This window comes from Amblyomma maculatum, chromosome 2, assembly GCF_055883805.1.
Source record: "Amblyomma maculatum isolate TAMU_Amacu chromosome 2, ASM5588380v1, whole genome shotgun sequence".
Taxonomy (NCBI): domain Eukaryota; kingdom Metazoa; phylum Arthropoda; class Arachnida; order Ixodida; family Ixodidae; genus Amblyomma; species Amblyomma maculatum.
The window spans coordinates 40,952,552-40,979,007 of record NC_139345.1 but is presented as its reverse complement, the minus strand read 5'-3'; the positions used below and the strand labels follow the sequence as shown (position 1 = coordinate 40,979,007).

Sequence of the window (26,456 nt, the reverse complement as noted above, 5' to 3'; positions counted from 1 at the left end):
AGGAAACAACGAATTTTGAATGCGAATTAAGCCTCGCGCTGCATGGCTGGAAGAGAATTGCTATGGAATTTTTGCGCCCTCCGGGTGCTTTCACGAGGCTGGTGCTATTTTGTTGCTTTATTTTTTGTCGCTTTGCTGCGTTATCGTGCCCCGCGGCAAGTTTAATTTATGCAATGTATTTATGCAAAGTTGTGTTTCGTATTTCCTGCTTCTGTCCGAATTTGTTCGGAAAGAAAAAGAAGCAGACCTTTCTGTTCGTCGGTACGCACAGGTAGAATCAGCATTAATGGGACCACGTTACTAAAAATCAGCTGCTGATTAGTTCACGAGCGAGAAATACGTTTTCTTTTTTTTTTTTTTTTCATTCACATGGACGAACAAAAGCCTTGAGCCCTTGAAATGTTCTTATGTTTTGCCGAGCTTAGAGGCAATTTAATATAGTAGTGGGGAAAGAAAACAAGGGTGTTGCTCCGGGACAAAAGCCTTGAGTCACAATTCTAAGAAAAGCAAAAGGCGATGAAAAGATGAGGGAACCGAGGCCTCGGAAGTAGATGATGCAGGATGCGGCAGGTGTAAATGCGAGCGAGATAAAAACACTCGAGAGGCGAAGGAAGGCAAGAACAGTGATAAAAATTAAGACAGAAGTGAAAGGAGAAGGAAATAAGTGCTTCGTTAAAGAAGCCTATAAGTGCAAAATGAAATAGCTGGCCGGCAGCACGTTAAGCTGTCAGGGAGAGAGGGACAAGTGGTGATGAAAAGAGCAAAGGTAAACGCATATAAAGAATAGCTAGGAAGGGGAACATGTGGCGATACAGAAAAGAGGTGCGATGTCTCAAGTAGAGGGTAGTTAAAGGAAAGGCTTACTCATGCACGTGCACCTTCAACTTCAGTGCCAGTATTAGAACAAAATCTGTTGCTATGTGCAAATTTAGTGACCGTTTCGTTCAATTCTCACTCGGCTGCATGGTGCGACCTAATATAAACTTCGATGCTCATTCACCCTGTACGCGCTGTCGCGTAGGCTTATGACATATACTAACTGTGGGCCAAGCCCAAGGCCAGTTCCGCTCCGTACATCACTCGCCTCCCCCTCCCTCCTCTCACCCCAGGACAGACGGCTGCTCCAGTTTCGTTGCAGACGTTCCGCGTGCGAGCGTGCAGGTTACGGTGCCCGCTTGAGTGACAGCTCTATTTCAGGCGGCGGCACGCTTTATGCGAGCAGCCTCCCGGAGGAAGAAGCCGCCCGACAGAAGTGGTGGGGAAGCCCGCGCCTTGAGAGCTGTGTTACGCTATGCTGTGCTTATTTTTCTGCGATCTCGATGCTGGTCCTTGCCGAGGGTTTCCTCTCTTTTGAAAGGCATCGTCTCCGCCCTTGACCCAGGGCCGCATGGCGTCGACTATGTGGCAACGCGGGTTGTTACGGCACCTCATGGTGTCAGTATATATGTAAGATGTAAATAGAAAAATATAAGCAAGAAGCTGTAGCAGGGGGGGGTGGGGAGGAGGGGGGTTTGGAACAGCGTGGGTGGAGCGAAATAGCGGTGTCCTTTCGGTTCGCTTTTGGTGCGGGGCACGGTCTGTTCCGTTCGAACTTCCACTTCCACCCCTTCTCCGCCTCAATTGATTCTCTCACGAAGCGATCGGATCAATCAGTGAATCGAGGAGAAGAAGGTGGCAGGTCCGTTTTATAACTGCAAGGCATGAAGTTCAGAACCCGTCCCTTGCGCTGTTCCATCACCATCAGTTTATTTTCCTTAAAGACCCTTGTTCAAGGGTATTTCAAATATTGCTGGTGATAATACATGGCTTATTCTAAAATCGGTTATTTCTTGCGAAAACCTCGATGAGCATACAATGAGCAGGTGACGGTTGCAATATGATAGGAGAGGCCGTTCCAGCTAAATCCCCACCCCACCCCCCCCCCCCCCCCCAAAAAAAAAAAAAAAAAAAAAAAGAATCGATCTTGAGGCGGTAGTGGTGTACACGAGTGTGGGCGCAAAACTCGAAGCTGGTGACAAATGCTTTGGGATGTGCGCATGCGATATACGACGTAAGGTCGAGCACACCTAGATTGAGCATGGTCGCTACATGTCATCAAAGCAAAGCGAGGCACACCACCACCGCCTCCACACCACTATGCATAGTGGTGTGGAGGCGGTGCCTCACATGGCCTGCCACTAACGTGTCCGGGTCGGACGCAATGGCACCTTGAAGACAGTGACCGTGTTCAAACTAAGGGTGGACGACCCGACCCGTACCTGGTGCAACGAGCTATTAAAAAGCTTGCGAAAAAGACAGGCCAGCTATGCGCCAGCGATCGGGGAGATGGGACATCTCCCAACCCGAGCCTTGGACAGACGTTGAACGAAGTAAAAGCAAAGAAAAATGTGTCGGCACTAGCACGTTCTTGCCGAGCCAGTCACGTGGTGCCACAGAACAGTCGGTCGTTTTGTAGCGCCTGCCATGTTAAGTCGTATAACCAGAGTGCCTTGAACGTTGAGATTCGATGCACCTTCACTCTCATGAAGCCGCGCGAACTCCCGCAATTATTGGGTGCGGTCATACCCATGAAACTCCCTTTTATGTGACATGTGCGCGTGCACGTGGACACCGAAGCCGGCGCAGTCCGACAACTCGTGATTGTCGCGCAAACTTGCTTTCAAGGACACCCTATAGTGCGCCAAGATACTGTTGTACTTTTCATGGAGGCAGTGTCGCTCTGCGGCATGGTGTTCTCTACGGTGTGACTGCAGTGCGCTGGCATGGGCAAGTATACGTACGAAAGCTGGAAACTGGGAGCCCATTTTGCCATATGAGAATTGGAGCAATAGCCAGAACAAGTTGGTAACATCATCTTGGAGTGTAATCGGAGAACCGGGCTGCTGGAAAAGCACGGCGAGGCGATTCAGTCATCCGGCTTCCCGCAGTATCGATCGCTTGCGACATGTTTCCGAAAGGGAATAAAGACGCTCTCGCTGCCTATTGTCTCAGGCGTAATGCAGCGCACGCCGCAAGGTTGCGTCAGCGGAGATCCCCATGAGCCGGTCGCTACTATGTATATATGTCGGCACCGCGTGCCGGAAGAATCGATAGCAGGTCTTACGTAACGTCGGCGTTTTTAGCGCGCGCGCTTCGCTATATCGCATTGCCACCGTCCTCAGTGCTGTTGTTTCAGAATTCTTTCCTGCGGTGGATTTTTTTATTTTGTTTTGTTCGCTGCCAGATGTGGACGAACCGACGCGCGAGCGAGCGGCACTAGGCAAAGTCAGATCAGTTTGTTCAATAACTCTTGCCGGCCCTGTAACACAGAAAAGTGGAAGTACTGTGCTAAGGTATCTCTGATGGGAAAATAAAGAAAGAAGGTGGCGCCTTTCAGATGCAACCAGTCTTCTAAACTCATTGCTACCCAGGAGTCTTTTTTTTTTCTCTCTCTCACCAAATTGAGTGTTTTTGTTCCGTTAGGTGAAGGAGAAAAAAACAACTGTGCCCTCTTGCAGCGTTTTTCTTCGTTTCCCTATTTTCCTTTCCCTTCTGCTGGCGACTTGTTTGGCACTCTGCACCACATATATAGTACTCCTTATCTCATTCCCGCACGCTTGTGAACCCGCGAGTACAAGCTAACGTGCTCAAACACGCTATATCGGAAACGGGAAAGGGGGAAGGAATTGGTGCTACAGCAGACATACGTGCGGGCGCAATCCTTCATGAATCCCCGCGCGTGTGTGCAGTAATCAACAAGCCCCGCACGTTTGTCCCTTGTCCACCAGCATCGCGTACGTACGGCTGCTCCGTGGTGCTCTCTTTCCCCCTTTCCGTCTCCTCCCTTCGCCTCCGCTCAGACCGTGGCTCAGACGGAGAATGTCTTCTAGGCACGTACACAGCTGCCGTAGCCGCCTCGGCAGCCATCTCTTCGGCACATATATATCGTTCGCGGCGGAAATTGGATCGAAGCGCAAACACACCGCGCCCAGACGTTTTGCCGTTGGCTGCGACCATTCGACGACCGGCCTCTGTTGTTTCGCTCTTCGATCCGCGCGCCAAGAGGAGGTCGCCGCCAAAAGGCGCCTAATCGTTTTATTGCCTCGTCCTTCGCGCTGTCTCTCTTCTTCTTTTGTTCTTCGCGACGCCGTTAGAGGAGGACGACGAAATATTGTCGAAGTTTTGTGCTGTGAGAAGCCGTAGTGCGGCCGAAGGGATCCAAGTCAGTTCACTTGGGTATAACATGGCGCTGGCGACAGAAGCATTCTACCCCAAGTTTCCTTTAGTCCGTGGTACCTGCAAAGACTCATAGCTTGTGTGCTGACTTGTACCTGCGGTATTTGAAAGCAAAGAAAAATTTTCAGCGCTGAATGAATGGTTGCGGATAATGTCGCTTCGTCCACCCGCGCTTGTTCTATCACCGTTTCTGTGTCGTTACATTTCCTGTGCTTTTAATTTTTTTTTTTTCGTGGGGGGAGGTGGGGTCGTTATTAAGACCCGCTTCCGGAACAGCGGCTCCTGCAATTAATCCTGCAATCGCTGTGACTATGTCTTCCGCTTTGCGCAATTGCCAGTTAATTCGCGCAGATCAAATGTTCAGTTTCTGTCTGGTCTGGTGACCCGTAATGCTCGTTCGCATTGCCCCCATACATATGCTTTGTGATCATGGGGGGCTCGATTAGGAGACAGAAAAAAAGAACAGGATGCGCGTTGTAATACCCAGAAACAGAACGTCCTGCCGTCCCCCTTCTTTTATTGACATGTACTCCCCCCCTCCCCCCCCCCCTTTTTTTTTCTTCTTTTTTGTTTTGTTTTTTAACGGGGCTCTTCTTATCTCCTCTTGGCTTGAACCCAAGCGAACGTATATCCGAATGTCGATGCCTATCGCTGAAGCTCGGTCGGAGCTGTGCACAGTGCGGGAAACGACATAACTCGAAGCTTCGTTGAGGGTGTTGTAAATTTTGGCCTGCTGGCTGCGTGGGGACCCACCCTTTCGCACGCCAGATAAAGGCCCGCAGAGAGATTGAAAGTTGGATGGTTTTATCCGTCTGTCGTTTTTTTTTTGTTTGTTTGTTTCTTTCTCTGGTTTCCTTATTTTGATCTTCAGTTTCTAATTTATCATTTTTATTTCGTTCCTGCTTCTGCGCGCATCTGTGAACGAATTGTATATGATCAAGAACACAGTGGATGCATGAGTAAAGGAACGGCGGGTTGCGCAAAAAAGAAAGAAAAAAAAAAGAAAACACCGTACGTATATAGCGTGTATCCGCGGCCCACGCTGCAGGCAGCGCCTGCCCACCCTTTCTACTTGCATGACAATGTATGCACACGTACTGTCCTTGGCGTTAAGGTTTTGTTTTGTTTTTTATTACCGCGTCTGAACGTAGTGCGATTCTGTGGGCTGGGGGATCGAACTAGCGACCTGCATATACGGGGGAAGACGCCTAGGCGTGCACGGTGCGCGCTAAGGCATCCGGATCCGGCGAGAGACCTGACGCTGTTTCGCTCTGCGTTGCGAATGAATGCAGCTGGCGGCCGGCCGTCGTCGTCGGCCGCTTGGTCCGGAGACCATTTATATACGTCTGGCAGCGGGTGCCGAAGCCTCGCCGGGGGCCGGGCTAAATTACGACGGCGGATCGAGTTAAGCGCGTGTAGGTGGCTGGTGGAACGCTATTTACCGCCGGTCGGGAATGGTAAACGAACGACGGTATATGGCCAGGCAATGGCTGCCCTCTGGTTGCCCTTCTGGGCGGCCGGCAGTAGATTTCTCGGCTTGCGTTGTACGAGTATTTATAGGAGAAGCAGCAGCTGCGGAGCACCCTGCAGTATGGGCGAGAAGGAAAAAGTCGAGGCCACGAAAATTACTGTTCATTGCCGGCTAGTGTTGTGAGATGTGGCAATGGCGACGGGCGTTCTGTGGTGGCCCGTTTCTTAATATTCCTTTTATTTGTTTAGCATTCTGCTGTGTATAGAGTGCACGGACCTCGAGACCGCCAGGTTATTAACGCCGCTAGGCGATTCGGGGAAGCCCGAGTGTATTCTTGATGCACGGCTGCTCCGTTTTGCTCCATATCGCACCGGCACTGCTGGTGAATGAGTGAAGAAGGCCAAAGGTTGGTGTAACCACCGACCTTGGTTATGGTAATTCTCTGGGTCCTCAATCTGCGGTACGAACCCCTCTGTGGCAGCAGTATACAGGCTCTCGACGGGGCGCAGATGTGTGTTTGCTCTCCCGTTGCTCCCCATCCTCCGCACGTCGAATCCTTCCCTCAATTGACTTGTAAAGTATGATTTCGGCAACGCTTTTGAAGCGCGTATACCGACGAGTATACATTCCTGCTTTGTTTACATACGGCGCAGATTTCCATTTCATTTGACACTTTGTAGAGTGCTGCATGCAGATCATCGATGCTGCATTCACTGTGAAAGCGGAGAGGAGGAGGAGGGACACTTGTGCAGAGCAAAACTGCGCGGGGGCTCTTGGCGCAGTTCCAAACGGTGTACGACACATGTGCAGAGGCGGCGGCTTCTTGTAAACCGCAGGCCAAGCATTGCTGCATTTCAGAGGCGGCATTGCGTAAAGATCCGTGTCCCCCCCTTCTCTTCCTGCTCGCGCGTGCGACTCCCCTCCACGAGGCGGCGTTGCTAAGCGGCAGTTCCTGCGTTGCCGGGGCAACCGTCTCTTCCGCCGCGCTCCTCGCCTGCTGCGAGGAAGATGGCGCCGGGACAAACCCAACGAAACAGGAGGCGCGGGAGGAATTTTCTTTCCTCTGTTTCTTTCGATTCATCCCTTTCCCTCGCTTCTCTAGCTCCCTTCTTCTTTGTCGTCTTCTAATTCTCAATGGCAGCTTCCGACATTTGGTGCGCGTGCTGCCAGAACTCGCTCGCCAAACGGTGCAGGCCCATCCGAACGAAGCCTTCCGCTCGCTCGCGCTCGCCTTATAGCGCGGCCCTCTGCGAAAATCTGGCGAAGCATACGTTATGGAAGGAAGAGGGGGAGGAAGACGCTCAAAATGAGTTGCTCCAATTCCCTTTGCGGCTCGCTTCTGCGCGCAGTTCGTTAACACATGGATTTTAGTTTTCTAATCTCGAAAGTCGTTCCGGGGAACAATTACTTTTCTCGTCTTCTTCGACGAAACGAGTTCACCTCTCATAAATTTGATGGATCTTCTCGGAACACGCAGTGACTATTATGACGAATGCCTTTATTTTGTTCCTTTTTTCTTTTTGTTTTCCTCGCTTAGTTCTCCCGTTTCACAGCGTCGGGTTCGACTAAACTCGTTTGTGCACCGTGCCATGCGCTGTGGACGAGTTCAGTTTAGTGTGCATGGAAGTCTTCCTTCCTTCGTAGCTTCGCAGTAACGATACTCCTTGAAAATAAATTAAAAAACAACAAAAAAAACAACTTGCCTAATAAAACTGCTGTCAACGGGGATACTCTACTCTTCATTATTCTTTCTTTCTTTATCTTGCAGGAGCGCCTCTGTCGATATGAAGAATTTTTGCCCTTGACCCGTACTTCTTTTGATCTTCGAAACGACAGAGATGTCGCGAAGGACGATAAAAAGAAACTAATATCAAGAAATACCCGGTCATGCTGCATGCAATGTGCGAAATTAGCGGAACTGCACCGCAGCGCTGACGGTCTTCCAAAGCCACTCACTGTGTGCCACCTTCAGCAACAAACCGATAAACGCCTTAAACTTGCAACCTTGTCGATGACGTATTGAGAAGAGACCGCAGCTTTAGGCGAGTAAGCCGAAATGTGGCCAATACTTAGGTGAGAGGAAAAGAATGTACAAGTAAAGAAGGATACAGAAATCAAAAGAAAAAATACATAAAATAGACAGAAGAAAAGACAACGGGAAAGAAAGAAGCGCGCCCTGAAACGTAGCGGAGGAGGCCGCAGCATGAAAGAAACAAATGTGACCGTTCGTTGAGAATGGAGAGCAAAGGCCTCCCCGTAAAGCATTGGCTTGTCCCCAACTGCTGAAGAGAGAGGATGGAGCGAAGGGGCCTCGCGAAATCTTGGCTAAACGTTGGCGGTCTTAATTCCGGGCTGTCCGCTCTCTTCGCAGTCGTTTGGCCGGGCCGCCACTGAGCCACCCGCGCGGGCCTTTTGTCCGCCCTTTTGGTCGCCACGCACAGCGCAAAGAAAAGACACTCGCACACACACGGAGCCAGCCGTGGCCAGCGAAAGAGAAACACACAATGGTTTTCCGCGCTTCTTCTCTTTATCGGCGCGCGCACTTAAAGGCGGTCATTAGCTTCTTTTACTGCTACGGCTCCTCGCGCGTCGGCCACAGGCGGTCTTTCCTCGGGTCCGGAAATCTCTCTGAAAGCCGCCGCGCCGACGATCCGGTTGTTGCGTCAGCCTGCTCGAGCGAGGAGCTTCGGCCCCTCCATTCTGCAGGGGCTCGTGTACGTAGCTGCTGCTTTTCTGCCGAGCGTCTTGGCGCATTCTGTCTGTCGTGGTGCTTCGTTACGACTGCCTCTGTTCCTGAAAGTTTCAGCTGATCGGGCCTCTTCGCAACACGAGGCGCAGTGCTGAGGAAACGGAGAAAGGCCTCGGGGGCAGCGGTGGATTGTTCGCAGAGAGAATGACTGCTCGAGGACAGAGACCACCCAGCTGTGCCAACCGCAGTCATCGGCAGTGCCCTGTCTGAAACACATTGTGTAACATGAACGCGTACTCCGAGTGTGCGTATCATGGGCGAAGAGGACGAACGGGGGAAAAAGGAGGGAGGGTCTTGCCTGAAAGGATGCATGTACGACTGCTCATCGCTGTATAGTTTGCGAGCCGAGTATGTTCACGTGTGCGTCGTATAATCACAGCGCTTTCCTAATACTGCTCAGGAGCAGAATACGCGCTGGACATATATTGCCCCTATTTTTAGCATAGCGGAGGTTTCAGTTCAGTTCAGACCCTATATATGGACCATATCACGCCACGCTTTCCGGTCTCTCACTATCTTCCTAACATCACATAACTTCATCTGCAGCGCCTCGAAGATGCCATCTAACCGACGCGTTCGCTGCCTACCCCTTCTCCGGTGACCCTCAACCTTTCCCAACATCAAATCTTTCTCCAGCGACTCCTCTCTTCTCATCAGATGACCAAAGTAGCTGAGCTTTAACCTTAGAATTTGACCCTCCAATGAGCAGTCAGTGTTTATGGTCGACAATACTGTGCTAAATGAAGCATTAAGTTAAGGTAAGGTACACTGCAGGCTCACCTGCTTACAGCGCACGCGCAGATGCAGGGGCGCGCCTTGACCGACGTCGTACGGCGTATAGCTATGCATGCCTAACAGGCAAACGTTTACCCTCTCCACATCGTCCAGGCTAATACGTCTCCGCTATTCCAAAACGTACCTCTTTTGTTTTCTTGTTATTTGTTTACTTGAGATAACGAGGCTGGGAACCGAAATCCAAAGAGATGTACAGCTATATTTCTGCGCCTATACGGATTATGGCGGCCAGCTTCTTCCTCTCGTGTCTCTCCTTCCGACGACCGCACTCTTAGCGTGGAGGGGAAGAAGAATCAAAAGAGTTTTACTGCCAGGAAATGGGTATTGCACAGTTATATATATATATATATATATATATATATATATATATATATATATATATATATATATATATGAATGGGTGGGGCAGATCGCTTGAAAAAAAAAAAAAAACTTCTATTTTGAAAAGGGGTTTTATTATTTCAAGATGCGATTCCCGGATACTTGGATCGTGAGGTCGCAGAAAGTGCTGGCACTGTTGTGAAATCTGTCGGCAGACTCCACAGCAGCAGCAAGCTGCTGCTGCTGCTGCTGCAAGCTACTCCTTTTGCGGAGCACTAAGCTGTCTCGCGTCTCGCGGCGAAGTATGAAGAGCCGCTGTCTCCAGAGAGAGGCGGGAGACGGCGTGTTTGTCACCGCGCGTCCAAGCCGATTTCTTCAGACGTGCCGCTTTCAGCGTTGGGAGTTTTGCGAGCACCTTCCACTACACGTCGATGCGCGCGGCTGAATCGTTGCCGGCAACCGCGAGCTCTCTTGGAGCCCCCGTGGGAATCCTGCGCTTGTGTCTTCGCTCGTCTCTGTAGCCGGGGCCAGACGCGCTACGACTTCACCGCGAGGATTGCGCCAGGGCCTGCACGAGATCGACACCCGCCTATCCTCTTTCATCCATCGCGCTGGCGTACCCTCTATCTGTGCCAGCGCTTTTGTTTATTTTCTTTTTTCGAAATGCCACTAACCCGCTGCTGGCTTGGCTTGGCGTTCGTTTCTCTTGTTTTCTTTCTTGTCCTTTGATGCGTTTCATGATTTGCCGGCTTTTTCTTCAGACACGACAGGACATCTCCGTATACAGAAATCCGTTCGCCTGTCACCTTCCTTCCCTTCTGCTTATATTAGCGACAGCAACACCTGAATTCTGCTAGAACGTCGGTCACGTGTCGCGCGACCTCGTTGCGCGTGTTCGTGCTTCTTTACATCGACAGACGAAGACATGATTGCGAGGGGGGGGGGGGGGGGGGGGGGGGGGGGCACTTTGTGCGTTGGATGGAGACAACTGTCAGTCATGTACCAATGAGCTGTGGGCGATTGATGCCCTGATGTTTTACTGCTGTCAAGACGTATCCACCGCATTTTAGCCAACGCAACGTTCTTTGCATTAGCATTGGATTGTGGTTGCGACTAGTTTTTGACCGGAACAGACTGACTGTTTCGTAACACGTGTGGGCATGTTTGCGCACTTCGTTTTTCGTCTTTGGAACGACGCCATAAATCCTCAGAATACTCACTGCAGCCGCTCTCTTCCAGTTGCTGGTGACCCAAGCACTTCTGTTGAGTTCTCTGCGCATGGTTCTCCTAAAAAGTGCGGCTTTGCAGTTTACTGCGAGTTTCTCGCTGAAAGCTAAGCGCAGGTCTGGCCACTGTGGTTCAGAACATTTCTTTCGACCGCAACCCCTCGAGGGTGTTATAAAACATCGGCAGGGCAGGCGGATGCTGTGGCCTGTGGGTGGGCAGTTCGGGTTCCTTGATAACAATTTCAACCTGGTTCCTTTTTCTCCGCATATGCCACGAACTACAGTATTCTTTCCGCTTCGTTCGACTCGGGCAGGCTTTCCGGATTGTCGCGGCACGCCTCTCCATGGGATTCCTCTCCATCCGTCGGCGTTGCTGGGGCAACGCTGCCACCGCCCGGTTCCCGTCCGCGTCCCTCGCCCTCGGAGTAAGAAACGGGGCGGCCGGCTCGGAACTCCGGCTGCGGCCAGTTGCGGGTGTACTATATATCTGTACGCGGAGGGCGAGAAACAGCCTGTCAGGGTTGATACGGTTTCATCTCTCAGCGTTGTTGTTGACTCGGTTCCCCCCTCTCCTCCTTTCTTTCTCTGCCTTGTCTTCGTCTCCCGCACTGTCGACTGTCGGTCGGAGCGGGTGCCTTGAATCTTGATTGCTGCGTAGAGACCGCGCCCTGCACTAATGCGGTAAGGGGGCGTTTTTTTTTTTTTTGTCATTTCCTCTTCTTTTTTTGCGTGAGTTTGAATGTGCTCGACTTTGAAGAGGTCACGGCTAGGATATGAGGCTCCGCAGCGTCCGAGAATGAGCAGGGTTGAGTGGGAAGCTGGCGCATGAGCGAAGTCGCCTCGCTGCCTATACCTGATAAGTGAGCACTGGGTTGAAGGCCACGCGGCGCGTATTTGCGCCCTTTTTTGTTCGTCTTGTACGTGTGCGGCGCATATTTATTCTTACCCGTCGGGTCGTCCTTCTTGTTTATCGCTCGCCGATTGCTTCGGCACATTAGCGTTTTTCTGCAAGGAATAATGTGTGATGATTTTTTTTCTTTTTTTGCCCAGATGCGTGTTTTCTCCCCTGTCGCTGTTTAGTAGCGCATAACGGTGTTTTATATTGTCTCACTCGCAGTCTCAACCATATCGTTCGTGACAATACAGATTCAAGGCAGCCAGTCGTACCGTGATCATGCGCTTTTTTGTCTTCCACACAAACTTACAAACGAAGTATCATTTGTACCACATGTATTGCGTATACCTACCTCATCGTTATATTGTTTCTCCTTTATCTTCCGACTGTTTACTGGGATCGAGCCCTCGCAGGGTGGCTGTCGTCTCCTAATGTCGCCCAGAGATACTCACGGACGCTACGCTGCTTAGTGTTTTATGTTTTTCTTTTTCGCCTCTAGTGAGGGCAATAGAACAACTTAGTGGAGGTATTCGGCTGAGCCGTCAGGAGAAAGCTTTCAACATCGGCTCTGTCGGTCGTCGTCAAATACCGCTCCGTCTTCCTTGGCTATACAAGAGAACGATGGAGTGCACGGCAAGGGGAAGGAGGTGATGCGGCGCTGTCACCGTTGCATCATCCGCAACACAAAGCCAGCAGACCTCGACGGCACGCAGCGGTGATCCCGCGCTGAGGTGGTGGCGCAGCGACCGACCGCCTTGTTCGCCGATACGCCTCAGCTTTCGGCAGCTTCTTAACGTTCACTGGCCTTGAGCTCACACGAATGCGCTGAGGATCGAAATAACTGTCTCTTCGTCAGGTCGCGTACCTTGTTTAGCCTCCGCTGGCACTTGATCTCACCTAGAGGACGCGATGGCGGACGGTGACATCAGCGGCGCCCCCGAGAAAGAAAGGTTTATACACCTGTATGCCAAGCAGCGCTCTTTCCTTCGACCACCACGGTGTTCCAGTTTCTGTCGGCGCCTTGCTCGGTAGTGGCTACAGCAAAGTCGGCCCCAGTCTACACACTAAAACGTCCGCGCGTACGGTGCACAACCCGTTACACAGGCCTCCCTTACTACAGCGGCCGTGCGGGCGTGCGCGCGAAGGAACGCCATCCGCTGGCGAGATATATATTTTTCTTTTCATGCATGCCTCTCTGGGCGAGCGCTTTAGCCCCACTCTTAGGCATCCCTCGGGGCTCTTCCTTCTCGTGCTTTGCACGGCGCGCTGGCGTTTCCCGTCAGCTGATAAACACGGCTGCGGACGCGTGGTAGCCTTAATTAATGGCGACTTGTCTCCGTCGAAAGGCATCCCCGTTCGTCTCTTCTTCCTTTTCGCGACAGCATATATCGCGCGCTCGTCGTATACGTAACGACGCCGTTCCTGCGAGCAGTTTCCGCTTCATAGAAGTTTTCTTTGTCGAAACGAAGCTTTCTGCGCGATGGAGAGAGATGAGCTTTCAATACACTAGTTTGATGAGAAGGCGAGATGGCAGAGCCACGGATGTGAACGCATGCACGGTCGTGTATCTTGCGTTATGCTGCCGAGCGCGCTTGGTCATCTCTATCCTTTCGCGACCGAGATTCATCTGTATGAGCCGCTACAAATATTGCTTCTGTTTCAGTTTTTGTTTGTTTGTTTGTTTGTTTGTTTGTTTGTTTGTTTGTTTGTTTGTTTGTTTGTTTGTTTGTTTGTTTGTTTGTTTGTTTCAGTCTCCTCGGCAACTGCACTTGCTTCCCCAAACTTCCCGATTGCGCTCGCGCGTTACGCTTTGTCTTTAGCTCTACTGAGACCGCTTGGCTAGGTGATAAAATATTCCGAGTAAAGCGAAATAAAATCGCCTGGTCCAAGAACAAAACGCGGAGTGTGAAATAATCTGTCATGGGAACCAATTAACCCCGTGTCGGCGGATGTGACTGATCACTGTGTGAGTAATGGAAATGGGGTGCATGCGGTGCAGTGAAGAACAGACTATAGAGCGCACACGCGAGTCGACGTAATAGTCTCACTGATTGAAATTAAGCCGAGAAATGGCTTTGAGCCGAATGCGTGATGCGTGGAAAGGGCGCCTTCATGCTGGAATATCAACGGAAGGAGGAGGGATCGTGGACTGGATAGGAACAGGGCCCTTGTAATCGAAAAAAAAAAAAAAAAAGGTCTAGAAAAGTAATCGTCGTCCTCAGACTTAGCTGGGCTGGTGATGGGCTGGCGAAGGTTTCTGACCAGGGCTCGCACTCTGTGACAAAGATTGTGCATAAGATTTCTGTGGCTGCTCGGCGAAAAGCTGCGTCATTGAGCGTAGCGAGGTGCTCTTGCGGATTGTATGATGCGGACTTCGGCCGTATATTGCTAAAAGAAAAAGAAATAAGGGGAAACATACACAAAAGGTGAGCAGTTCCCTCTCCATCGAAATTTGTCGAAGCGCGGGCATGAAGCGGATGCCGGCTTTAGCTGGAATCAAACTGATTAAAGGCGTCTGGTGACGAGCTGTCTCGCTCCCCGGCCGATATGACTCTGCTACGCACGTAGGCGCACGTACGTCGAAGAAACATGGAGGCAAAGCAATTAGGGGTTCAGCTTAAATAGAGGACAACACAGCGAGCTGTGGTAAGGAAAGTCATTGATGTAAAGTTGAGAGAGAGAGGAAAGGGTGGGTCAGGGAACAAACACGAGTTAATGACATCCTATAGTCGGAATGAAGACGAATAAATGGGAATGGGCAGGGCATTTAATGTGGAGGCAAGATAAACAGTGGTGACGAAAAGTCAGAGGCATATTTTAGAAAGGGAGGGGGGGGGGGGGGGGATTTAATGAAGTCCTTTAAAAAAATATCCTGAAATGCATGGTTGCAGTGGAACCGGCCACCTCCTCCAAAAGCGACCTATAGCAGAGCCACCTCCGCCGCTGCAAAGGGCCGAGTCATTGCTTATGGTAAGGGTAAATGATGTGATTATGAACCTCGCGGTACAAAGATTTCTCATCAGGCACAGCACAGGCCTTTTTCCCGCAGGGGGCATAGTCAGGCTGATTACGATGATGGCGCGCGTAGCGGTTCGCTATCTGCTTTCCCCATCGCTCGCTACGTTCTTTTCGCTAATGGAAAGTCGTCGAAATACGTCCAGTTGTTTGCCCCGCGTGCGCTTTCTTTCGGTGAAATGATCTGCGGAGAAGAGATGCAAACTCATCGAACTTTCGGAACACGTGCTTTTGGGACGTGAAAAAAGCGTCACGGTATGGGGATGCGCGTCACCAGAGTACAGCACCAGGGGTCTTTGTTCTAAGAAGAATCAGGGTGCGAGACATTTAGGACAGACAGAATGCTACACAAGTGGAATTAAAAAAAAAAAAGGGGGGGGGGGGGGGGGGATTGTAGACATGGGGGAGTGAGCAGCACCGTGCCACGCGACGCTTCCTGTCGGAGTGCGACGCCTCTGGGTGAATAGGTTGCAAGCGGCGGAGGCAACAGCGGTCCGCGTGAGGTCGTGTGTTGCAGGCTCTGCTGTCTATTTGTAGCGGCGGAGACTTCCGTGGGCGCCTATGTGCCCCCGAATCGATTTAGCATGCTCTCCGTGCTCTGCATCCTCCTCTGCACGTGCTACCCAGATGCACGCTGGTGACGGGCGAATAGGAAGGAGCCCCGGGCTTCGGCACCCTCCCTGCAAGTGCGTGTGATGGCAGATCCTGTGCGTTCCTTCTCTGGAAAATGTCAGTTATTGCCTAGGCCAGCAAACGGTTTGAAATAAACCACCGCATCCTTGACTTCACCCAGGATCTGTATGGCCCGTATGGAATCTCACTTTCTCAGTATGTGGATTAAACAAGAGGTGTAAGCGTAAACCTTATTCGTTGCGACCGCTTTTACCTGAATTTCTCATATAGATAATTTATTATACTTAAGGACATTACATCACATGTTTCCCGGTTGCTGTGCGCATTATGGGTAATTATAATACGTCTGGGGAAGGGGGGGGGGGGGGGGGGTTCTGTTTTACTATGGATATCTTGGGAATGGTGCTTGCCTGAATACTTGCGAATTAGCTTGAAGTGAGGCTTCCCTTAAAGAATACAGAAATTACATTATGCTCATTAAACTAATGTTCAGACGCTGAGTGCTCATTACACAGCCTCCATAATATGCGCTTGCTAGGATATTAGAGGTTCAGAACCAGCATTAGATATAACGCTGGTTCTTTCGATGAAAGACCACGTGGCGCATAGGTTGCGCGTTGCTCCGAAACAACGAAAGCATAAACACGCGAGTACGGCCGCCAACCCAACAGCAACAGGGAAACAAGGAGGTAGCGTAAGAAGCGCTCTTTCGCAGTACATACACGCGTCGGCCACGCTTGCCGAAGATAAGTAAAGGGTCGAAACTTCGGTGATGCGGGAGGGGAGTGCGACGCGCCTACGCATATCAAGCGTGCACGCATAGTGTATGGGCCGTGCGTTTCCCTGTACGCGGCGCCGTCAAAGCTAACGAGAACAGCCTCCCGAGGGGTGCGATCAAAAGCTAACAAAGCGCCGGCGCAAGCGAAACGCGTAGCGGCGGCCGACACGCGAGCAGCGCCGGCTTGAACGGCTGGCTGGCTGCGCCTGTCCTTGACGTCTGCCTCCTCGCCGGCACGTGACGGGACGGGTCACGGGCGCCTCACTTCAGTAGGAGCGTCTCCGAGGCGCCTTGCCGCACGCGGGCGCTGAATCTGTCCGTACAGCTAGCGGCGCCATGGCTGCGAAAGCGGGCAAAGTATCGAGAAGAGCAGCCGTGCGACAGCGACGGGCATTGAGGCGACGCACGTAGCGCAGGGGGCGGGAGGGTGGGTTGCACTACAACGGAGAAAGGTAGGGCGTCGTCGGCTTGCCTACTTGGCGATCCCGCAAATTTCCCGAAATAGAAGCGACCGTCGCGGAGGCGGCTCGCTATCGCCGCGGCCCCCTCCACTGTGTGTGTTGCGTGGAGTTTGCTGCTGTTACCGTTACGCTCGCGTCTCGCTCGGGCAATGCAGCGGGGGCCTGTCACTCCGTCTGTCTGGGCCCAAACGAGCCGCGACCCGCTCCCGTCTCGAGATGCGGCAAGGGGGAGTCACGGCCCTTGGCCCGGAAACGCCAGTGGCTCCCTTCTTCAGGCTACGGAGGAAGGGCGGGAATCCCACTGCTCTCACCGCTCGCACGCATATGAACACGGAGTGTTGGCGTCCGCAAAAACGTACATGCGCCAGAAATCGCACCACATTTCAGTGATCATTTGGAGCTGGAAGGCTCTTGTGTCGGTTAACCGGTCGTACAGCATAAGTTATCGCGGGTCGACTTAGCCGCATCTTAGCTTTATCAGCGGCGCATCTTGGACATAATTACTTGCGCATGATTAACCAGTCTAGTTAAGTAATTGGGCTCAGCGAAGCCGCGCTTGATAGTTGTGTGGCTTCTGCTGATCTCGAGCGTTGCCGCCTGCATCTCCTAGCCTAGTTATTCTTTCCGGCTTAAAAGTCTGTAAATTGTTCTGTATTAAAGATAATAGTATATAGGAGCACTTCATAGAACTTTTCCGTCTCGCTAGTGGCGTTCAAGCAATCTCGCGCAAAAAAAAAAAAATAAAAAATAAAAAAAAAATACGGCGGCCAGCGATTTTATTTATCACGACTCGTACGTGCATAACCTTAACAAAGTGTCTTGTGTGCAACACTGTGGGTGTCAGTGTGAAATAAGGAGCTGGATATTTTTCAGTGGTTATTTACTTGGCTGTCAGTATTCGTAGGTTCGTGCAAAATATCGGGTATTTAGCAGTACTGTGGTGTGCACTGTGCAATAATCATAATTTATTCGTATTTGATTCACTGAATGAATCAAATAGCGCACGTTAAAATTTTTTTCCGAACGAATCGAATCTGTCTCAATTATTAGAATGGTTTCCGAATAATTAACTCAGAGGTCGGAAGGGCACGTCGCAGTTTATTTCGACTTTTTTCGAAACAAGGCCCACTTGACGCCGCATTCCAATATTTCTATTTCCGAAATAAAGAAATAACGACTTTTTTTTTTTCAATGCTAAAAATTTACGGAAAATTTTACATCTTTTATTATTATTATTTTTTTTTTTTTAGTTCATGGTGTACCTGAGCCCAAACGATCGAGTGTACTGCTATCATTCGACACATTGTTCATTATTGGGCGTATGAATAGGCTTTTCGCGTGCTTATGATAGAATGAGGACGGCTTTAGCATTTTTATGTCATGTGCGATTGCGCACTCTTCGTGGTGTTCCAGTCTGCAGGCATTTCTTTGGGGGCGCTGCAGATGAAGTTATGTGATGTTAGGAAGATAGTGAGAGACCGGAAAGCGTGGCGTGACATGGTCCATAGGGTCACGAACAGTCGGACACGACTGAACGACTGAACTGAACTGAAAATAAGCGGGCAGAGGAGAGTTCTTTATTTTGTTTGCCTATAGAACAGCAAGGTAGACAGACTCCTTTTCAAGGAAGGCTCATTCACCTTTACCCGCACCTAACTGGGAATTCTCGCGCAGCGGCCTGACGAACGAACGGCGAGTTCGACTTTTGCCTAAGCTTTCCCCTTCGACATCGGCTGGGGCTACCTACGTTTCTTTCGTAGATACGCAAGATTTCCGTGAAAGTAGGCTTTTTGGCTCCGCAAGAAGGACCCATTTCTCTGTCATGTCCTCGTCTCTTTCTTTTGTGTAGCGCATCGCCTTTCTTTCGGTGCTTAAGATTTGCCCGACCCCTTTTTGTTCTTGTACAACCTCCATTCATCGTTGCCCATGGCTATCGGCCACCCAAATTTCGTGAGACGTCGTTTGACGAAGAACTGCCGCTGAAAAGACACTAGCTTGCGTGCGCACAGCGATCACGGGTCACCGGCGTCACGACGCTGGCGCAGTTCGGGAGGTCAACTTTTGTAGCTGTCCGTCGTGCGGTTTTGACTGAACCGCTGGCGACCGCTCGCTGGCTCGCCCATGGATGTCCTGTAACGTGCTCTCTTCGGGCCTTTGTTACCTTCGTTCGGGAATGAGATTAATTGTTCGAGAAAAAAAGAAAAAGGAGCTTCTTTTTGGAATATCTACCTGTACAGCTTTCTGGGTATTGTTTGCACGCATAGATGTTGCCCATGCCGACACACTTTATGGCTTCTGAGACAAACGCGAGCTGGAAATATGCCCAAGTGATGCAAAAACGAGTCGGGATCCGCGCAGCGACAGTCAGCGAATGTCTGGCATAGGGCGCTGTTGAGAGATTGTGAGGACGGCCACCAAGAACTCGTTGCCTTTGTCCGTGAATCGCAAGGCACTTTTGACTGTAATCCAGGATGTCCTTTGTTACTGTCAAGGAAGCACCATTGCTATGGAGATTGCGACCGACATCATACCTGCACTCCTTTTTTTACTTCTTGTGCGCTTGCATTTCATCACCAAACAGGAGATGACAGTTGTTGCTTGTGCCTCGAGCTTCTTTTATCACGACTGTCATATTTGTGCGCTAAAGTACTCGACCAGTGCTCTACGGCGTGAGCACTTGCCTCCACACGGTGCTGAATCGCTTTGTCTCAGTTGTCTGTATACCGCTGCCTTTTCAGAGGCTGAAGCTTCGAAGTGCGCGTCGCGAATGTCTACTGATACCTGATCAGGATAGAACGAAGTGAGTAGCGCGTTATCTAAGTTAAAATCTTGACTCATGACGTATAAGCTATCTAACGCTGGGCTTCTGCGTTCAGCGTTTGGGCCGCCACTTCGACGTTCCCACGTGGACGTTCCGTTCTGTCCCTCGACACTCGCAAAGCTGCGCGGTTGCGGCAACGTTCCGCAACGGCGACCATTTGTGTTCGAGCGGCTATTGCAGCGGAGTCAGGGCCGGCTCATGAGCGATGAAAGGAGTTCATTGCGAACGCGCCGTTCTCTGTCCGCTGCTGCGGTAGCTGCCAAAGGCGTGCACCCGTCTCAGTGATGTGAGGCCGAGGAAAGACTCCGTCAGCCGTCCGGCCTCGCGCCCTTCCGTTCAGACTTCGTTTCATCGGCAGGCCTTGAAAACGTCGTTACTTTCCACTTATTTGTTCGTCAAGTTGGTCTTTGGCGGTCGCTCTTGGCGGCATTGGCTTTGGTCGTCAGCTGAGAGAAGGTCGACGAGCTTCGGGGCATGGAGGGTGCTTAAACGGAGGCAAGGTTGTGTCGGCGACTGCTCCTGAACTCTATGCGGGCGTGAGCGTGCTTGCCCGTGGAAGCGTGTACAATGTCTTCCCGCTACCGAATAAGGACCAACGGGCCATGGCTGCGTCGATGTGGAGACACCGGCACATAACTTTTGTTCCAGAAAGTCTTTTTTTCTTTTAATGAGTACAGGGAGGAGCAATGAGGGAACATCGTTGTAAGCTTTTAAGCGCGCTGTTTAGGAGGCACTATTAAGCGACGGCTCATTGGTTCTTAAAACCGTGGAGATATATAGCCGCCAACGGCCGGGAGGAAAACCGTTTATCGCGGGGTGACCGAGATAGACGGGTTAAGCCATTGTCTTCCGTGCTCTGTTGCGTCTTTTCGCCTGTGTTGCCTTTGGCGCATCCCTGTTAAATACCTCCCGGGAGCAAGGCGAGGTCCAGGTCCAGACGGCGTCCACTGGCTGGCGCTGCTGGACAGCGGCCCTCCCGGAAATTAAAGGGCTCCGCCTAGCATCGCTGTTGCACAACCCTTCTGCACAGCCTCTGGCGACCACGCTGATAAAGGGCTTCGAGCGGCTCTAGGCTGCCCTTCGGTGAACCTCGGCTCTCTCCCGTTTATCCTTTGCAGGCCGTTCGATCGACCGTTAGCCCGATGATGGGCGCACGGCCCCCAACTTATACGACGCTGTTATCGTAACGGGCAGTTAGCGCAGATATATACAGCACGCCACCGACGGCGACTGCTTTTATGGTAATTGTCTGTCGCCATAACGCTCTCGGGGATGGTCCGGGGCTCTCGCCTCTTTTGAAACGCCGCACCGGCCGGTCGGCCGCAGTAATCTAACGAAGGACGCGCTCTCTTGCCGAGTGCTGCGGGACGAGCGACTCCACGTGTGAGCCGCTCATTCTTTTGATGGAGTTCTGTTTGAGCGCCACTTGCTGTTGGCTGGGCGTTGCATTTGATAGTCCTCTCGCCCGCTTGCGTTTCTGCCGCGGGTCCGCGCCTGTGGGTCCCGCTGCGAGCGTATGTTTGTGTTATTTGGTTCCACTTGCGGCACAAGAGAAGTCACTAACTTCATGCGCGCTAAGGCGGTTTAGTTGGTTAATTCTTTGCGATTGTATCGGGCAGTTGGAAACCTCTGGCCCTTTCGGGCGCAACGCGAACTGACGCAAGCGCCGGCGATCCGGCGAGTGCTTCTCGACGAGCGCCCGGTTACTATCTGTGCGCCCACGGCGAACTGTTGCCGCCACGGGGTGGCGAGCATTGGTCGAGGACCTACCAGCGTAGCGGCTCTCTTTGTGCAGCGTTCGGTGAAAAGAAGGCCTGCAGCTTGTAAAGCTATTAAATATATCGATTGCCAAAGTAAATCTCCAGGCCAAGTTAATGTGCTCCGGCGAACCAGTGATTGCATAATTACCTCGCAGGGTTATTAAGAGGAGACAGACAGAGGACGGACGGATGGTCGGCATGGACGGACAAAAGTTGATGTCAACAAGAAATGGACTCTACAAATAAATGTCATGAATATCGATAACTCGATATGCTACTCCGTACTTAGAGAAAGTGAGCGACAGATAAAGGTTAGCGTGTAAAGAGCGATGGTTGGTGATGCTAGCGGGCATTGTTGGTTGAGGACTTCTGCCAAGGTCTTGAGCCCAGGGCGCTCCTGTTTACCGAAGCTCCCCGCAGTGCGGGCAGCTATTCCGAGCGTGACCAGTGCATCGTGGGTCCGAAATAACGTCCTCGGACAATGGCCGGCCGTGGAGGCGCGCCAAGAAGGCGACTTTCAGTGCTTGCCTTTGCAAGTGCGCAGCGCGAGCCCGCATGACGTTCGTCTTGACGCAGCGAGGCTGCTGTAGTAAGGAAGAAATTATTTATATACCTGTGAAGCCGTTTAACGTTTTGCTTCAAGTCAGTAATTATAACAGTTAGGGTTTGTGTGTAAACCGTTAATTCGAGCTGACATCATCCGACGAGCCGTGGTGTACTGTGCATGTTTTGCATTGAGAAAAGTCGCCGCGGTTAATTGATTGCTCGGATTTTCTTAAGGCTCTCTGAAGATAGAGCCGCCAATTCCGTATCCCCATCTGCTATGCATAGTTACTATGAATATTTAAAGGCGTCACGCCTGCCGGCCTGCCTGTGCATTGACTCGTGCAAGCCTTAATGGCATTGGCCTTCGCACAAAGCTCAGGGTATGTGTGCCACGCGCGCTTTTCCGTCCCATCGATTGTTGCCGCCCCTTCGGCTGGTTTGGTTGCACCAGCATCCCTCACTGCGTGCAGACCCCAATCGGTGCCTGCTTCGTGTACCCGGTCGCAGTCACGAACGAGTTGGGGCTGGCCCCCTTTTCACTCGACCTGCATTGTTATAATGTTGCGAGATTTTTTTTCTTATACCTCTCATTTTAGGACCTTGCTGCAAAACCGGCACGGGGATCCAATCGAAACCGTGCGCGCGCGCACTCTTGTGTATCGTTTGGCACGAACCAGGCCCAGTGCGCTGCGCCACCAATCTGTTAACTACATCGTAGCGCCCTCTCCTCCTCCCCTTTCCAGTGTGCCTCTTCGCACTTATCGAGCACGCATTGGAAGGATGGCACGTTCTTCTCGCATCCGTCAATCCAGATATCGGAGATCGGTATCGGGTCCTCTTCTGCGCGCTGCTTACGGAGTACCTGGCTGGGCGTACTCTACACGCTCCCACCTGGAGAGACGACTGGCCCGTGTCTAGAGAGCCAAACAAAAGCATAAAAAATGTAAGGCACACGCGGTATAATACTGGCGCGCGCCATGGCAGCGTGTGGTGATTGCGACGTCTTCTTTTCCTTTATCTCCTGCTTCGCAGTGCTTTTCTGCTATTATTTTTATTCCGCAATATGTCAGCAGCTCTTCGCACCATCGCCGCTGACCCGAATAATAATGCGCGCACAGACTGCCAACAAGAGACTACCAACCAGCTCCCGACGGTAATCTCTATGCGCCTTCTCCTCCTCCTCCATCCTTGGTGTTTTCTGTGTCGTCGTCGTCTCCAAATCACCGAGATCACACGCACGCATTGACCCCGTGCGCTAGGAAGATGCTTCTCCGCTCTCTGCGAGAGGACGAACAGGACAAGGACAGAATGGAAGGAACAGTAGCAGCATGCTGCGTGCCGCTGTCGAGTTCAAGGGCGCCGTCTTCGGCGCCGGCTCAGTAAGGAAAGGGAGGCTACCCTGCCCTTCCCAGCCGACGGAGTATAACATCGCGGTCGCCCCCTCTTCTGTCTACGCCACCGGCCGCCGGTTCCTGCTCGTCGTTTCGCTGAGATGCCCGCAGCCGCCTCATCCTCGCCGAAAAAGGGCGGAGAGAGATACAGACCGGCGCTAGGTCCGCTGGAAATCGCTCTCCGGCTCCATCGTCATCGCGGGGTCTCGGATAAATAAACCAGCGTGAACCCGGCGTAACGGGTTCCAAAAGGAGACGCGGACCCACGGAGAGAGAGAGAGGCTGTCCGGAGACGCGCACGAAGGGGTGACGGTGGGCGTTCGGTCGGGGCACGCTGCTTTTCTGCCACATCCCGGTCGTCCCCAGATCGCGCCGCTGGGGCATCCCCCTTTGACTGACTTTGCGACGGTGGTGTGGCTTTCGTCAGAGCCGCGTTCGGTGCCGGGTTTCTTTCTGGGACCCGCAGCGGAAACAAGCGCCGTCGCCTGCTGTGCGGTCATTGACTGCGGTTTCTGCAACCCTCGGCGACGATCTTTCCCCTCCCCGTTTCTTCCTCTCCCTTTGGTCTGCTCCGTGGGCGCCCGCTCCAGCGCCAGTGCACGCGCGATATTCGGCGCTGACGGAGTCTTTCGGTGCCTCGCTGCTTCTTCATCGGCTCCCAGTGTGTGTGCGCGTGTGTGTGCGTGAGCGGTCGTGATTGCCTCTGATCGCCGCCAGAAAAAAGAGGAGTGTCGTTGTCGCGACCTGCTGCAGCTGAATCGGCGCCCAACATGCTGTCCCGTCCGGGCGACGCGGGTACGTAGGCCATATAGCGCACTGTCTCACGTGTGTGTATAGTATACGTGTATATTATGTCCGCGGGTATGAATCGTCTGTGGGGAAGGGAGGGAGACACGTGTTTATATACGAGCGGTGGAGCGTGTGTACGCAAGCGAGAATGAACGCGTATCCGACTGGGGCCCACTTCGGAATCCCTGGGGCCCAGTGAGGAACTCTGCCCCGCCGAATGGAACATTCTCGTTCCGCAACGAAGATATTCGCGTCTCGGTTCCTTCTGTGTTGACGATACGGTGACGGGCGTCTGGATGCTATCCGTCGAAGCCTTTCCGAAGACATGGCGGCATTGGATTTCCTGCCATGGCTCCTTTTTTTTTATTTTTTTTTTCTTCCCTGGGCCGCAGTACCATCCGGCGAACGTCTTCCGTTCCCTTCGGCGCTTCGACGACGATATGACGCTGCACAGAAGGCGCTTGTGCCTGCCCTCTGAAGGCTCACTCTGGAATTCCTGGAGATCAGATGCACAAATGAAGGCGTCTATGGATTCATTTTGCTCGTTTTCCGTCGTCGCTATTAATGCCCTAACAGTGGTGCGCGCTCGTTGGTTTCTTTCTGGACGGGTGTGTAGATTGTTCGCATGATGAATATGCGCGCAATTGTTTGCTAAATAGCCAGCGACAATAATCTTGTACGCGCCGTTACTTTGACTCCTGTCCGCTAAGATGGCGCTGCGATAAAGGCTTCGTGCGAGAGTTATGCGCACTTTTGTGAAACGAGGAAAAGAGGAACATTGAAAAGCTTAAGGATGAGAGGCCCGTAATATGATTTTTTTTTTTTTTTTTTTTAGTGCTAACAGATACGTTTCGCGCATTGGCTGTGGCAAACGTATGACATAACTGACGTGCAGCGGTTTGAGCAAGCTCTCTTTGTCTTCGAATAGATTTTGTGGAAGGGACCATAACAAAGGCCGCTGACCTTCACTGGGAAACGGCTACAATGAGTTGTGTGTTTAGTTTACTTTCGTGAAACAAGGTGAAGCCAGTAATTGCGCCGGGTAGCAAACTTTTCTGCGCTCAGGCTGTGCAAATTTGTTCTCGGTTATAGCTCCTTGTGTCTCAGCCTCCGTATAAACGCGGCACACTTCCTGCAGAACGGGGTCAAGACAAATTATTGAGAAATGCAGTCTAGTACTGAGAGCTGCTCTGTCTCTACGTTATCCCGTGACGCCTCTTTGCGTCCCATCAGCATGCGTCACCTTATGAACGCACGCATTTCAGAACCCCGTTTCTCTTACGGCGAACACGCCCATGTATAGTTCGCGTTAACCTTAAACTGGTCCAACTGCGAGCTGAGCAATTGGTTACGCTTAGTCGAGGGTTGCGGGGATTAGCAAGGAGCGCGAGAGAGCTCAGCGGGATGCGTGGGGACGCCGGCAGGAACGGAACAAAGAAAGCAAGAAGGCTCTCTGTTTCGGCATGCAACAAAGGTAGAGATGAGATGTGTGCCGGCTGAAGTACACGCGCTTTCTTTCGCGTTGTCCTCCTGGAAGGCCATTCTCCGGCCCTTTTTGTCCGCGTCGAATGCTGCAACGCGAAGAAGGACGGCCGCACAGAACAAACAGCTTGCTCGCGCGCCCACCCAGGAGGAGCGTCCTCCGCTCAGCGCTGATGCTGCAGGGTGATGGAAGATGGCAGACACGAGCCGGCGGATGCGCGCGCACGGGCGCAAAATACCGGGCGTGTGCGCTTTGCCGCTTACGTACGGGCTCGCGTGTGTTTGCATGGGGGGTGTATGCGTGCAAGTTGGTACACCGTACATCTTCGCCTTTTCCGGACGTGTCTACCGCGAGCACGCCCTCGCGTCTCGGCGGCTCACTGTTCCTTCCTGTTTGGTTACGACGTACATTGTTCCATCCCCTGCCCTGTAAGCTTGTTCTGGGTTTAACTAGAGCGTTCGTTCTCGCTTTTGTTTTTTCGTTCTTTCGTCTTGTATCGGGGTTGGGCGTGGCCAAACAGAAGTGTAGCGGCATCTATAACTGCACGTCCATTTGAAACTTTTCTGCATCTTGGACCGTTTGTCATTCATTTTGCTCAGCAAATAGGGACGAGCCTCTACCGCTTTCTCGTCATGTTCTCTCTTACTTTAAAACATGCTTCGTGCGTTCTTGTACGGTCATTCCGATTTGCGCGTGTTATACACCCCTCGTACTAGGTGTTTTTATTTTTGTCCGATTCGTTTCCTGCTCATCATCCTTCGATACCTGCTTTTCTGTCTACCACTACTTTTTTGACGCTGTTCTCTGCTTTTATCGTGTATGCATTCCTCGCAGAACATTAATGCGCCGGTCGCACGCGCCTGCTTTGCCCACCCGCGTGCCTTTTCCCTCTGCGCACTGCCCAGCCACCCGTAGCCGCGATCCCATTTCTTCCAAGCCTGTCCCCTGCCGGGCGAGCAATTACGGCGGCCTGCCACTGCCGACCGCGCACCGTGTCATTTCCAATTCCTCACCGTTATAAGCGAGGCCCGCTACGCCGGCGGCATGTTCTTTCGCCTCGCGACCCCCCGCTGATGCGGGAATACGGGGCGCGCGCTCCCCTTTCAT

The 26,456-nt window shown here is 52.0% G+C and overlaps 1 protein-coding gene across 2 annotated transcripts in view; it reads left to right on the top strand.

Moving 5' to 3' along the window:
* LOC146198491 (uncharacterized) overlaps positions 1-26,456 on the top strand; it is a 125,599-nt gene that overhangs the window by 71,834 nt on the left and 27,309 nt on the right. The window contains exon 1 of one of the 2 annotated variants that reach the window (XM_084593994.1): positions 23,695-23,872. The exons of the other annotated variant lie outside the window; for it this stretch is intronic. Within the exon in view, the coding sequence (XP_084450120.1) occupies positions 23,848-23,872 (25 nt within the window). The 5' untranslated portion in view covers positions 23,695-23,847. Of the gene's footprint in view, positions 1-23,694; positions 23,873-26,456 lie in introns of those variants that run through there. 2 annotated transcript variants of the gene reach the window in all.